General features: G+C 36.8%; 1 protein-coding gene across 1 annotated transcript; it reads left to right on the top strand.

The window, feature by feature from the left end:
* LOC18788628 (protein WVD2-like 3) lies at window positions 1,829-6,082 on the top strand. The gene is made up of 7 exons (XM_007222654.2): window positions 1,829-1,960; window positions 3,803-4,370; window positions 4,603-4,691; window positions 4,800-4,887; window positions 5,001-5,072; window positions 5,258-5,368; window positions 5,517-6,082. The coding sequence occupies exons 2-7, from the start codon at window positions 3,807-3,809 to the stop codon at window positions 5,817-5,819; spliced, it is 1,227 nt and encodes a 408-aa protein (XP_007222716.2). The 5' UTR covers window positions 1,829-1,960; window positions 3,803-3,806; the 3' UTR covers window positions 5,820-6,082.

Genomic DNA, 15,453 nt, shown 5'->3' with positions numbered 1-15,453 from the left:
TTCCTCCCACCCACTGCATGTTTAGGATTCTCTAATTTGATAAAAATTAATTAGCTGAGGGAGGTTGAACAGTCATAATCCTCTATCTTCATTTTTTATTGTTTTGGATACCATGTTACCTGCAATTAAGATTTCTAAACTTACGTACAACATAGAGATATCAGCTATCAGTTATCGCATGTGGGTCTTGCATTGTTGCATGCATAAATTATTGAAGATGTGTAATTGAATTTATAAAAATCCCGAGGTGTTAAAGAAGAAAGAGAGATAGAAAGATAAAGTATCGTATTATCATATACCGTGTAAATCAACAATGAAGTAGAGAATGAAAATCAAACTTATAACATCTACAGTCCGTATCACACAAAAATTAATAACCCTACAAATTTAAAGCTGTTAAGGAATGAGCAAATACTGTATATCAACTTCTAGTTGATGCTGCACTGCCTGCCTTTTTTTCCCCCTCTAATGAGATGAATAAATCGGTAATCACACAATCAAGTTGGAAAACACCTAGCAAGCAGATGTCCCGAATGACATAGCTGTTAATAATGAAGTTTAAGAAAATGAGCATGGGTATTATGGGTATTTTGGGCATTTAAAGAAAATAAAGGGATTGATAGATTAATTAGAGGGTGTTGGGGCTTTATCAAAAGGGTTAAGCAGGAATAATCAAAGGAGGGGGCCTATGCAATAATTACAGATGGAACGTTTGCTCTTTCATTGCTTTTTGGTTAAGACATGAACATCTTCTTCATAATTTGACAACCCCTCTGTCAAGGCCTCTAACCCTCACGTTTAGCACCAACAAATTTGCCAAATTATCCTTAAAAAATATTTTTAAAAGGAAAAAAAAAGAAGGATTAAATTCAATCATATAACTAACCATTGCCTTCAAAGAAAAAAATAATAATAATGTACAACATTTTCCAAATCATGCATTTATAAATTAAACAAAGTTGCTAGTTAGTTTGCAATGCTTGTAGTTGGTCAATTCTCCTTCACTTCAAACCCCAAATAGTAAATTTTAAAAAAGAAGGCTCTATCTAGTTTATTTTATTTGTTGTTTACCCATATGCTTTTTCTTTTTGCTAATTTTTGGGAATACCAACGCATCTAAAAAGAATGCTTTAATGCTGTCAAAGAAAGAAATAATGCTTTAATGATTTTCTCCTAACAAGGTATAAATTTGAAAATAAAGGGAGCTCCCTTTCTTTCTAAATTGTAATACTTTACCACTCTTATTATTTTTTTAATGAAAAAACACCTCATTACCACTAAATTACATAGAACTATTAATTGGCCAATGTATTATAAGGTTTAGTAATGTCATATTTTTATGTATTCATGCGTAATCGTTAATGGAGGAGCACTAAATTGTCTTAATTTTGATGTTAGATCGCTCCGTTATTGTAATGGGTCTTTGTGGCTAGTGACTTTTTTGGCTGAATTATGAATGCAATTCTAGAATTTTTTTTAAAAAGAAAAAATTTAAAGTTTAAGAGAGAGACGAAAATTGAATTCAGAATTATTAGTATGAAAACAAGTGTTCTATTAGACTAGTGAAACCATTTTAGAAAAAAGTTATCGATTGAAAAATTACTTTAATAATTAACATATAAAATATTATTTATCCTTCAATCTTGTATTTTTTTTTTTTCATCCTTCTCATTTTCAATAACAAATTCTTATCCATACCTTGCAAAAAGTGAAAAATTAGAGTTCATTAATTTATTTCAAGATAATGATTAACGAAGAAGGTGAGGCCGTTAAGAAACGGCGTTAGTGCCGACGAGGCAGTGCGCATATATAAGAAAGCAACAGAAAACTCACTACGCTTGAAAACATAACAGCTCGATAAGGCGAGCGAGACACGGCCCGTGCACACACAGGGGCGAAGAGGCTCACTGACACACACAGTGAAATCCTCTACATCTTCTTCATACTTCGGACTAAAACCGTGAGTAAATTACCACGCTTGCCACCTTCTCTTCCAGTTTCTGCCTCTCGATCTGCTTCAAATGCTTATGCTTGTGAATGCATGAAATGTAGCACCGATTTGTGCGATGCCGTTTTTGTTTGATCTGTTTCTGGTTATGCTTCTATGTGCATTTGGCTTGATTTTGCTGTTTTATATGAATGCCCAGATTTTTGAATCTATTGTTTGCATATATGTGTATGCGTATGTACTTATTTGGTTTGTGTGTGAAGAGAAGGCCGTCACTGTAGATCTTTGTTTGGATGCTGAGAAAATGCAGCACAGAAAAGATACGAAATTGTTTGGATTTTGGTGTATTTTTAGTATCTGGGGCATGAGAAAGCTAGAGCCTTTACTCAAATGTGGTTACTATTCATTACAAGTTAGCCCATTTGAGGTGAAATGGGTTTTTCCTTATATTGGTTTGCGTGTGTATGTGTCGAAGAAAAATGTCTGATATATATTTTTTAATTTACACCCCAAAAAAAAAAAAAAAAAAAACTTATTTACTCAGCCGAAGCTAATCACTATTTTGGGTTCAGTTGGGTTGGGTGTTTTCTTCCTAATTAACCATGATAATCCATTTTTATTTGTTCTAATTTCTTGCATATGCTCTTTCATTGTTTGTTTGGAATATTGGGTGTGTTTTGTTTTGCATTTACTCCAAAAGATTTGAGTTGTGAGATCCTTATACCTTTTAATTATGGTTACATATTTGTCAGTTTGCATAAATTTGAAAGTGAAGTAAATAAGTGACTTTGTTTATTAAAGAGATTCTATATTTGTTGAAATCCCTTTGTTTTTGCTTTTCTATCATATACTTGTACTTGTGTCGCATAATTGCCTCTAATTGAGTTTAACTTTAGTACAAAGTGCTTCTCTTTTGCTTTGTAAACACCTTGCAGTCTTTTTCTTCTGTGTTACTCTTCCTGAGACTTTATTTGGCGATTTCTCAGGTGTTATGTTGACTCATCATTGGAATTATGGAATGAGCACACCTACCTATTTTATTTCTTAGTGTTGTTCCCCTTATTTGTCTTCGCATCTCTGGTTGTTGGGAAAGCAAATGATTCTGTCTCTTGCTACTTTGTGTTAAATAATTAACATCTCTTTTCATACTCACCAAATGCATCATACTCACTGAATGGAATAATTTTTCTTAATTGTTTGTATTCTTTATCATCTCTCCTCACTTGCTCTGACATATTTTTGGCTCAACCATCATCTTCTTTTGCTACTTCAGGGTAATCTCCATTTATCTGCTGAAAATTGAGTATACAAATCCTCCTCTTGGAAAAGTGAAACATAGGGGAGCTTTGTCCTTTCAGGAAATTTTTTTTTTGGCTTTTGGAGGGGTGGTTGTGAAAGAAGGGCGTTCTCATCTGTCTTTTAGAAACTAAATCATAATTATTCTAACTCATGTTGAGTATCCTAAACTAAAATCATGTCATATTTCTGTTAGATACTATAGCTGTTCTGCAATTGCTTTGTTTTTCTTTTTCTTTTTTCTCTTCATGTGGTGTGCCTTCTAACGTGCAATGTTTAACACATTATATTGTAACTTATTGCAATTCTATCTTTTTCACTCTTTAATCTTTTCTTGCATCTTCTTCTTTTTGGTAAGCAACAATAAATTAGTTTTTTTTCCAGCAGCAGCATATCCAGAAGGATAGTATCTAATATCTTTCAGTTATTTATGTGTATTATTTTGAGGTGAACTTGTTCTGTATTTGGATGACTTAAAAACCGTAACTCAATTAGTTTACAAACCAGATAAACGTATAATGGTATTGATACAATTATGTGCTTTTTCTGTATTGCAAGTGCAATGGGAATAGAAGTTACAGATATTTGCATGGACAAGGAATCAGAATGTGTGATAGTTTATTCAGAAGGTCTTTCTCATGATTCAAATCATGAGAGAATTCCCAGTGATCATGCGATTTCTGAGTCATATGAGCATATTAATGGAGATCGTGAACCCCAAAATTTGGAAGAGAGCATTGAAGTAAAGGAATATGAAGTGAAGGAATGTACTACAGAAAACTCTGTTGATGTTTCTCAAATGAGTCATGTTGAAAAATCTAATGAAGATCAGAATGCAGTAGGCTTGAATTCTGAGAATGACCGGCCTGTGGAGAAGGTTCAACTGAATTCTCGGAAAACAAAGGATAGTAATAAGTCACGAGCATCTGTAATTCACACATCAAAATCTGCTGCTGGAAATGCTAGAACAAAACATACTGTTCCACAGCCATTTACCTTGGCGACTGAAAAGCGTGCTTTATGTGGAACTCGTCCAGTCAGTGCTGTACTTGATTGCGGAAATGGTGGCAATAAATTATCTAACACAAGTGATCTGCGACATCTTCATACCACAAAGCATAACCAGGTAGCTCCTGCCAACTAAGCCTAGATATGCAATATTGGTTGTTTTAATATTCCCTATGTATTGGTTGGTTCTTGTTTATTCTTTTGGATGTCACTTTGTAACATATCCCTGCCCTGCACCTAGAAGTTTGTAATATACTGAAAGATTTTCTATTGATTTTTCTTTGACTTGATTGCATGTATTATCTCTGTTGAAGTAGTAAAAGTTCTTGATGACATCTTTGTCTATGCAGCCAATATCACCTTTGATATCAAGGAAGCCTTTGCAACCAGATAAGAAGAAACATTTTGATGAGGAAGATTCCTGTTCTGTTGCTTCCTCGTATCCTACTACAATTTGAAGTCTTAGCTGGATTCATTTGTCTTTTTATCTTCTTCCTACTACTCATTTCTTATTTGAATTTGAATTCTATTCCTTGAACATGCATAGCACAGTATCACGGACTATTAGGTCCAGAGCAACTGCTGCATCAGCTCCAACATTTAGATGCACTGAGCGTGCGGAGAAAAGGAAGGAGGTAGTGCCTTCACTGATTTTTATTGTATGGAGTTAATTTCATAAGTTCCATGATGAAAAATGGCCCTAGTTAAGAACTTAACTTTAAGTCATTATTATGCTGTCAAATTTTAGTTTTATACGAAGTTAGAGGAGAAACACCAAGCGCTGGAGGCTGAAAAAACTCAAAGTGAAGCAAGGACCAAGGTTTGATTTTTTTCTCAAGTTTCTCTAACTCTCTCTCTCTCTCTCACACATAACGTTGAACAGAGGGTGTCTGCTGGTCCATTGCTTTCTGGCACTTCTTTTGATCTGTTAATGCTTTTTAGTTCAGGCTGATCGTTCTAATATTTTCTTTGCCTTTGGCCGCTTCACAATCTTGGAATTTCAAGGACGAGAAGGAGGCAGCTATCAAGCAACTGAGAAGGAGTTTAATGTTTAAGGCAAACCCGATGCCAAGCTTCTACCATGAGGGACCTCCACCTAAGACTGAACTTAAAAAGGTCATACAGAGAATTATCTCGTTCTTACTTCTTACCCTGTATGAGATACTGATATGCTACGAAGTAATGAATTTATAGTTTTAATATATGTGTAAACAGTGTAAACAGCAGCTCAAGTTTCTTAATATTTTGCTTCTCTGGATGCCAGCTGCCACCAACTCGTGCAAAATCACCAAAGCTTGGCCGGAGGAAGAGCTGCAGTGATACGGTCAAACTATCCCACGGAGATAGAAGCAAAGGAACTTTTGGTCGAGGAAATCGTCACAGTATGGGTAACTGCAAAGAAGACACCACTTATGCTGGTTCTCCAAAAAGTGAAGCTCAGATCAACATCCAAAAGGGTAATGCTGTTTCTGAATTCATTGATGAGACTAAGAACGTGGATGAGATGAAAAAGTTCGTTCCTGCCAGCCTAAATGGACAGCATATGGACATTTTTGTTCAATCTTGAGTTTTCTGGTGAGTTTCGTAATTTATAAGAAAAAAAGAGTTTTCAGTGTCTGTCTCAATCTTGTGACTTGCTCTAAATTATTTGCATTTCATGCTTCTGTAACTGGCAGTGACTTGCTGCATCGTTTGTGTGTAATTTGTAAGTGTACATCTTCTGTAATTTATATCCACTCATGTATATGAAGAGCTATTTATTTCCCAGGAAGACTGTTTGCACTTGTTTGAATAATCTAATTAAATGTTGGAGGTCAACCTATTTCTCTATGCAGCTTGTTTTAAAAACAATAATAATGAAGCACCATCTGCCTGCTTCTTTTAATTTTGGTCTGTACTTCAGTTTATAATAAATGAATTTTATCCCTTTTTTTATTTTTATTTTCCCCTAGACAGAAAACAAATAGAATTTCTATTGGCAGAGTCAATATTCTTACTCTGTAAGTTTGTAACATTTAGATGATGAAAACATCCATGTTTTCAGTGAAGTTTGTGTACCTGTATGTCCAGGTTACATCATGGTGTATAGGAAGTGATGTTTACTTACTGTAACTATAATAGAGAGAAATAAAAAGATAAGGCAAGGGCCCCATTGATCTGTGCTTTCTTTAAGGTGGAAATTGTGCTATGGAAATCCTTGATTTGATTAAATTGTAGTAAGCTTCATTATGAAAAGTTCTTTAAAGACAAAAGAAAAAGATATCCATGGAGAGTAAAGTGCCCAATGTTGTAGTTTTTCGTTGTTGAACAGTAAAAAAAACCGACTTTGTGAGCACAGTTTGCCTCATTTGTGGAAGCAAAATTCCCAGTCAAAAGGACAGAGGCTTTATATTTTGCTCCACTTTAAGTTCTTGAGTTCACACCACTTGCTTTTCTTTACATGTGGCCCTACTTGTGAGCGACTGACTCTAGTAAATTGGCATTTCTACTATGTTCAAGGTTCAAAATTCACAGTTCAGTCTCTATCTCGCTAATCGGAAGCCTAATTAGGGAACGATATCACGGAGGGCATTGCGTCCACTCTGTGTTCCATTAGAACGGCATATTATTATGGACATCAGCAGCCCCTCACATGAAGTGTACTGCAATTTGCCCCCAAGTCTAATAGCAATGCATGATCATCTTAAATTCCTATTAACATAATACGCAATCTTGGAATTGGTTAGAATCACAAACCCTCTTCTTAACAAAGGAGGACATGCCTCATGACACTACAATGATATGGTAACTTTGGTGCCGCTTGCAAGGAAAGTCATTCTTCAATCTTATTGCAAATCACCATTTGAACATATAGGTTAAGACATTTTTTCGTTGGGCTAGACTCTGTTGACAAGATTAGAAGAGTGTTAGGCAAGTACATAAGTACTACATGCCCTTCAATCCTAACTTAGAACATATTCGAATGCCTAAATGGTGGTTTTGCAGAAAATTAAAATTTTTTCTCAATGCAACTAATGTTGACTTCGAAATTACCAAAAAATAAAATTCGTAATTTCAGCAGAGACACCTTCTGATTTTAGGGTAAGGAGGAAAGTTCCCACAATCCATTTTCGCATTGGGTCAAAACCTTAGTAAGGTCAAGATTGGAATAATTTCAAATCATACGCGTCAAGTAAATTTGGATATTTTGGTCTTCCTAAGGGGGTCGAATTGAACGTAAGAGACGTTTGAATTTGCAGCTCACCTCATACCTACTGCCTTATCAATTTATCAATGGATCACATGTGCATGTTTTCTAGGATCATATTGTTTATGTCCTTTTGTGTACATTGGGAAGTAAGGTTTTTCCCTCTCTTTTTTCCCTTGGAATAAGTAGGCTTGGCATTCATTTCGAATGGAAATATGAGGGGATCTATTGAAGGCATAGGACCGCCATGTTTGCTTCTCAACCCACTTCTTCATGTGTAACATGTGTTGGTAGATGTCTGATATAAATTCTGTCTAACAATTTGACTACCCATGTCAGAATTCAACTTTAAATCTTCAAATAACTGCTCTCACCATCCATTGCTCTTTTTTCCTTTCTTGGTTGATCTGCTTAATCTTTAACAGGCCAACCTGTAATTTCTTTCCATTTAAGCTTGGAATCACACTGTTAAGAGATGTACATGCCCTTAATCTTTTTTCTTTTTTTCGTTGGCCAAAAGTTAGACAAGTGAGGGGGTTTTCTTACACACACACTACTAAGGTGTCGTGCAGGTTCGAACATGAGACTACTAGTTTGCAAGTCAATGTCCGTTTTCACTGAATTAGACTCCGTTGGCACATACACGCCCTTAATCGGTGAAAGCTTTCCCACCTATCATCCACACCATCTTCCCATTTGAAAAATAATCAAAAGAGACGGACACCCTTTACCCATTACACACCCAAATCAAGATTACCATCCGCTAATCCGATAATTAAACTTCAGCTTAAGAATCATTGTTGAGTATCCCACAGCAGTGTTGATGATATATCTAGAGATAAAAACATAATTCTTTAAAGAGCTAATCATAACATATAGGCTACATGAAAGAGCAGGGCAGGTAACAGAGGTTTCTTCTCGTCTTTAATTACATGCTAAAAGAAGCTCTTGCTTTGACTTGAATTCTGCACCCAGTCCCTCCGTCATTTGAGGCCATTTATTGTCAATAACAACTGGTCTTCATCTTTTTCACCAAACTACATCAAATGGTCAATCCCTTTGACAAGTTTACTTTTGCCCTTCTCCTAGTACTGCTGTGGTTCTGGTTCTAAGAACAAACAAATTTTGAATTTTTTTTTTTTTTTCAGTAGAAAATTTCTTGTCTTTGAAGCAAACAAAATTAGGTAAGGAAATAAATGAAATTTCTTTATTTTTCTTACTCAACTTGGCCTTTTTTTTTTTAAACCTCCTCCTAAAGGCTGAGAGGTACTAACACCAAATGGAGCCTAAAATTGATTTCCAATGCTTTGTGAAAAGCAAATAAGCATGACAGGGAAGCCGTGGAAAGTGGCACTACCATGTCACCTGACCCACATAAGACACTCCTCTCATCTTCACGTATATAAAGGCCCCATGAAAACCAATGCATGGCCAAATCAAAATCTATACACAAACAGTTCTCTCTCTCTCTCTCTCTCTCTCTCTCTGTGTGGATCAAATGAGTCACAAATAGTTGAGGGGAATGCTGTCTGGTTCGAGACCATTCCTTTGAAGCAAGAAACATGATCATCCGAATGATCTCGGACCAGGCTTCATTCCCCCCAACATAAAACAAGCCTGCAATACATTCCTTCTTACCAACCATTGATCATATGTACACCCTTTTATGCATCATAGATCAATGTCCTGATGCCGAGAGCTTTCGACAATCTTGTTCCATTTCAACATGTAAGTATATATTGTATATCTGTCCTTTTCTTTTTAACATTTGGATTATCATTCAATGTTTACTTTCCTCCATCCATTCATTTACAGCCAAAAATGGGATTTGAAGAAAAATAAGAACAATGAAACAAAATGAGAAGATTTTCAGTCCGGACAGGTAATCACAGATTCACAGGCCTTATAGTTTTTACTTTAAAGCAAACTCAACCAAGAATCGCTCACTTCTTTTAATGAGGAGAAGAAATTAAAGTAGGACTAATTTCTTCTGGTTTACATCTAGTCCATTAAAGCATATGAGAATTAGTCTAACATCGATTACATCCATTATTTGTATGTCTAAATGTTTGACAAATTGGATGATGAGACAAACCAAAATAAAAAATAAAAAAACTATTTTCATCTGGGTTTGTTTTCAAATGCAACCCTTGTGCATATTCTATATATTTCTACTAAGTCCGTTGAAAAACAGTGATAGGGGCTTGTGTGAAAATATGACTGAATGAAAAGGAAGAAATAAAAACAAAGTTGTGTTTGTGTATGTGAATGTATCATCTTTTTTGGGGTTGAACTTTTCTGCCAATTTGGCTTTGCTTGTGGGGAGTTGCAAAGAATATAAGCCAAGGTAGAGCTTTCACTTTATGTGTTGCATGAAGATGAGCTTTGAATTCACTCCTTTTTTCCCCTTATGACTGCCATCATCATAACCCAGCTCCTTATAGTCTTACCCCATATAATATATTCCTCCCTTTTGATAAAATCCCATGTGGGTCAGATCCCACTTCTGCATGAAAAACTAACACTGTAACTGGCTTGTAGGTTAAGTGGTTACTTAAGACCATTAATTTTTGTACTCGAGATCTTAAATTCAATTCCCTTTTTTTAGTATCGCTTGTATCAACAAAGAAAAAGAAAAATCAACACTAAATTAGCCTAAACCCCCACCACATAATAACTATTTGTCCCATATACCATGTGGTTTTATTTAATGCCCTTACAAGTACTAATGTATCTACTTGAATCTGTACTCATATGTTTCTGAAAATGGGAATGCTACATAAAGTTATGCAGTAAAATCTTAGGTTTGGGTAGGGGCCTGATCAGAGATGGCTTATGAGCCTCATGAATTAATGTGGAAACTGTTTGCTATAGTATATGAGGGGCCATATCCATGCTTCATACAGTCCTTCTGAGGAGGGTGCCAGTGAAGCACTCAATGTGTGGGCTAATTGTCAAAAAATAATTTAATAAAAAAGAACAATTGTCAAACAGAATACTTGTTCACCTGAATTAGCATCTTACTGCTCTACTAATCTTAGAGGAAAATTTATTTACTTCTAGCACATTGCGCCGGATTCGTTCATAAAAGTAAACGTGAAATTCACTGTTTATGATGTATTTCACATTGGTATGTGAGGTAGCGTGTCGAACAAAAACGCATGTTTAGATATTTTCATAAGATATATAATTGATATAGTTAAACCCAAATCATGTTCTATCCTTTTCATTGATTTTGGCAACCATTATTAAACCGTACAATCATAAGAGAATTAACATCACATTTGGATCCTTAGATACGACAGCAGATAATCATATACATTACTGTGTCATGTGTATACTTTGTAATCCCCAGGGGAGTCAAAAGAGGAGAGACATCTTGAGTATGTAGGATATAAAGTAATTCCTATGCTCGATAAAGCCATTTGGAATTCTTTTCCTCTCCATATACTTTTGTGTGCTTTTTTGTGATTGACCATTTAAAAATTCTATAAAGTGTTCAATAGCAAATTAAAATGCTTTGGAAAGTCCATTTTGAAAGAGCGAAAGACAGAATTTTGTTGGGCATCACAATCACAACATTTTTGCAAACACAAAGTTGTGTTAGCCTCGGAAACTTCCTTTCAATAGCTTTGTATGTGTAAATGTATTATGTATATGTGTTAATAATGTGCCATTTATCATAACCTTCAAGTGAGATGTGAAATGAAATATGTTAAATTTAAAAAAAAAAGGGCTTTTAGAGGTTTAAACGAGATTTCAGTTCAGTGCCGAAAATTCAACAAAAATAATAAAAAATCAGACTAATCGGTCCAATTTGGCCAATTTGACCAGTTTTCAGTTTGAAATGCCCGTCCCTACTTTTCACCTTTCGAAATCAAAGTCCTAGCCCATGGACAGACTCAAGAAAATGGGCTTAATATTATGCTTTATCTAATGTCTATGCATCATCATAGTCCTAATTAATTAATGTTGTGTCTTGACAATTTTGTTGATGATACCAAAACAATGTCACAACTCACAACAACATCGCACTTTCCTCCTAATATTGCAATGAAGACAGCTCATGCCCGGTTTGGCACGTCAAAGCATCAATTAGTCAATTGTAATTACTGTAGTTTGGGTTGAATTGCTTTCATGTTCACTTGCGTTTATTTTGAAAGTCACTTACTTAAAGATTTGACGGGTTTGGGATTCCTTATTAGTATAGGATTCTCAGATATTTAGGTTTGTTTTCTGTTTCAAATAAGTCCCTATTATGTAGGGAGACTTGTTTACTGTTTTCCTTATGCACGTTACCACGTTTCTGTTAGTGTGAATCGTGGGCTGTATTTCAGCTGTTTGTTAGTTTATGTAAGGCTATATAATAGCCAAAGGTTGCTGTTCAATAATAAGTCATTCAATCCAGTTCTTGCGTTTGAGTTATTTGCTTTCTTGTTCCCATTCTCAACAAACTGGTATCAGAGCCCCCACTGGGCCTGAGAAAAGAAGCCGCAGCTTTTGAGTGATTTCCAAACACACAGAGAGAGAGAAGAAGATGACCTCCGAAGGAAATTTTGTGCAACCATCCATTCCACGTTTTGATGGTCATTTTGACCATTGGAGCATGCTTATGGAAAATTTTCTTCGAAGCAAAGAGTATTGGAGTCTGATTGAAACCGGTTATGAAGAGCCGATGACAGGAGCACGACCTCTATCAGAAGGGCAGCAGAAAGAGTTAGAAGCATTGAAGCTCAAGGACCTCAAGGCCAAGAACTATCTTTTCCAAGCGATAGATAGAACTATTCTAGAGACGATCTTGGAGAAGGATACATCAAAGAAGATCTGGGAGTCCATGAAAAAGAAATATGAAGGCAATGCTAGAGTGAAGCGCTCGACTCTTCAAGCCTTGAGAAGAGACTTTGAAACTCTCGAAATGAAGGTTGGTGAAACAATTGCTGATTATTTTGCTAGAGTCATGTCAGTAGCAAACAAGATGAGAGTGTATGGGGAGGCTATAACTGATGTTACAATTTGTGAGAAGATTCTTAGATCCCTCACCGAAAAATTTAATTATATAGTCTGTTCGATTGAGGAGTCTAGGGATATGGATGCACTCACTATTGATGAGCTTCAAAGCTCGCTCATTGTGCATGAGCAAAAGTTTCACAGGAGCAGTGGCGTTGAGCAAGCTCTGAAGGTGACAACTGATGAAAGAGTTGGAGGCAGAAGTCGTGGAAGAAGCAATTACAGAGGAAGAGGTCGTGGAAGAGGAGGTCAGGCATTCAACAGAGCTGAGGTGGAATGTTTCAAGTGTCACAATCTTGGACATTTCCAGTATGAGTGTCCAAAGTGGGATAAGGAAGCCAATTACACAGAAGTGAATGAAGAGGATGAGATGCTTTTGATGTCATATGTTGAATCACATGAGGTGAAACGGAATGATGCATGGTTCCTTGACTCGGGGTGTTCCAATCATATGTGTGGAAATCGAGGTATGTTCACCAATCTAGATGAGAGCTTTCTACACTCAGTTAAATTGGGAAACAATAGTAGAATGAATGTGGTTGGAAAGGGAAATGTGAAGCTGCTGTTGAATGGAGTTAACCATGTTGTCCATGAAGTGTACTATGTTCCAGAGCTCAAAAATAATCTCTTGAGCATAGGACAACTTCAAGAAAGAGGCTTGGCAATATTGATTAAAGGGGGAGTCTGTAAAATCTATCATCCGATGAAGGGCTTGATTATTCAGACTGAGATGAGTGTAAATAAAATGTTTATACTGCTAGCTCAGACTCCAGTCCCTACAAATGCTCAGCCAGAAAGATGTCTTCATACAAGCTCTCAAGATCTCTCTTCCCTTTGGCATCGACGATATGGCCACTTGAGTCACAAAGGTTTGAGAACCTTGCAAAACAAGAAGATGGTTCATGGACTTCCTCAGTTTCAAGCTTCAAACACAACATGCATGGATTGCATTAATGGCAAACAGCACCGAGATGACATACCAAAGATAAGTACGTGGAGAGCAAGTCAGCCATTGGAGCTCATTCATGCAGACATTTGCGGGCCTATTTCCCCTATATCCAACAGTGGCAAGAGGTACACACTATGTTTTATTGATGATTATAGTCGTAAATCATGGGTATATCTGTTGACAGCAAAGTGTGAGGCACTGAATTGCTTCAAGCTTTTCAAAAAGATGGTGGAGAAAGAGAAAGGATTGTTTGTCAAGTGTTTGCGGACAGATAGAGGGGGTGAATTCACTTCAAATGACTTCAATGATTTTTGCAAACAAAGTGGAATCAAAAGACAATTAACCACTGCATATACACCACAACAAAACGGCGTAGCTGAGAGGAAAAATCGAACCGTGATGAATATGGTCCGTTCCGTGTTGTCTGATAAGAGGATTCCGAAAACATTTTGGCCGGAGGCTATGAATTGGACTTTCTATGTTCTGAATAGGTGCCCGACATTGGTAGTGAAGAATGTCACACCACAAGAGGCATGGAGTGGAGTAAAACCCTCAGTTGAGCATTTTCGGGTCTTTGGATGCCTAGCTCATGTTCACATTCCAGATGCAAGAAGAGGTAAATTAGATAATAAAGTTTTTCTTGTGTCTTACTGGGAGTTAGTGAGGAGTCCAAGGGGTATAGATTGTTTGATCCTATAGCTAGAAAAATTGTTGTGAGTAGAGATGTTATTTTTGAGGAAGAAAAAGAGTGGGATTGGGGAGTGAATTATGAGGCGCAAATCTTGTTAGACTTGGAGTGGGGAGAGAATGAAGAAAACAATGAGGGTGAAGAGAGGGTGAGTGAAAATGGAGATGAAGATGGCAATGGTGATAGAGGGGAAAGAAGTGAGAGTGAGGGCAGTGAAGAAGCACAGGGTAGAGAAGTAGGAAATTCAAATGGGCCTGATGAGAATGAAGGGAGAGTGAGACGTGCTCCTCCTTATTTGAATGATTATGTTAGTGGAGAAGGTTTGAGTGAAGATGAGGCACACGTGGCACAAGTTGTGGCAACTGAAGATCCTTTTCATTTTGAAGAAGCAGTGAGGAATGTAAAGTGGAGACAAGCTATGGACAGTGAGATCAACTCCATTGAAAAGAACAAGACATGGACATTAACTGAGTTGCCTGCTGGAGCTAAAAAGATCGGTGTCAAGTGGGTTTACAAGACCAAGTACAATGAGCATGGGGAGATTGACAAGCATAAGGCACGCTTAGTAGCCAAAGGCTACTCACAGAAGCATGGCATAGACTACACAGAGGTCTTTGCACCAGTGGCAAGGATGGACACGGTGAGAACGATCATTGCTTTGGCAGCACAAAATGGTTGGAAGATTTTTCAGTTGGATGTCAAGTCAGCATTCCTTCATGGAGAGCTAAGTGAAAATGTTTACGTTGAGCAACCAAGAGGTTACGAGAAGAAAGGCAAGGAGCATTTGGTCTACAAGCTACACAAGGCTTTGTATGGATTAAAACAAGCTCCACGAGCTTGGTTTAGTCGGATCGAAGCACATTTCATCAATGAAGGCTTCCAGAGGTGTGACAGTGAGCAAACTTTGTTTACAAAGAGGAACAGAGAAGGAAAGATTATCATTGTAAGTATCTATGTTGATGATTTAATTTTTACTGGTGATGATGAGGATATGATGTCTGAGTTCAAGAGTTCTATGTTAAGAGAATTTGATATGTCTGATTTGGGAAGCATGAGATTTTTTCTTGGCATCGAAGTACTTCAAAGAGCAGATGGTATCTTTATATGTCAAAAAAGGTATGCACTGGAAATTCTGAAAAGATTTGGGATGTTGGAAAGCAATGAGGTGAATAGTCCGATTATTCCAGGCTTTAAGATTAGTAAGGATGAAGATGGAATCACTGTGGATGAGACGTACTTCAAGCAAATGGTGGGAAGCTTGATGTACCTTACTGCCACAAGACCAGACATGATGTTTGTCACCAGTCTCATAAGCAGGTATATGGCAAAACCAACTGAGCTTCATCTACAAGCTGCGAAGAGAGCTCTTC

This window comes from Prunus persica, chromosome G1, assembly GCF_000346465.2.
Source record: "Prunus persica cultivar Lovell chromosome G1, Prunus_persica_NCBIv2, whole genome shotgun sequence".
NCBI lineage: Eukaryota > Viridiplantae > Streptophyta > Magnoliopsida > Rosales > Rosaceae > Prunus > Prunus persica.
Note: the sequence above shows the minus strand (reverse complement) of the source record. Positions and strands in the feature narration are given on the sequence as shown.

Excerpts from the sequence above, each read along its gene's own strand:
- LOC18788628 (XM_007222654.2), top strand. The coding sequence starts at position 3,807 with ATGGGAATAGAAGTTACAGATATTTGCATGGACAAGGAATCAGAATGT. Across the intron at positions 4,692-4,799 it reads TCCTGTTCTGTTGCTTCCTC|CACAGTATCACGGACTATTA; the intron begins GTATCCTACTAC and ends GAACATGCATAG. Across the intron at positions 5,369-5,516 it reads CTAAGACTGAACTTAAAAAG|CTGCCACCAACTCGTGCAAA; the intron begins GTCATACAGAGA and ends TCTGGATGCCAG.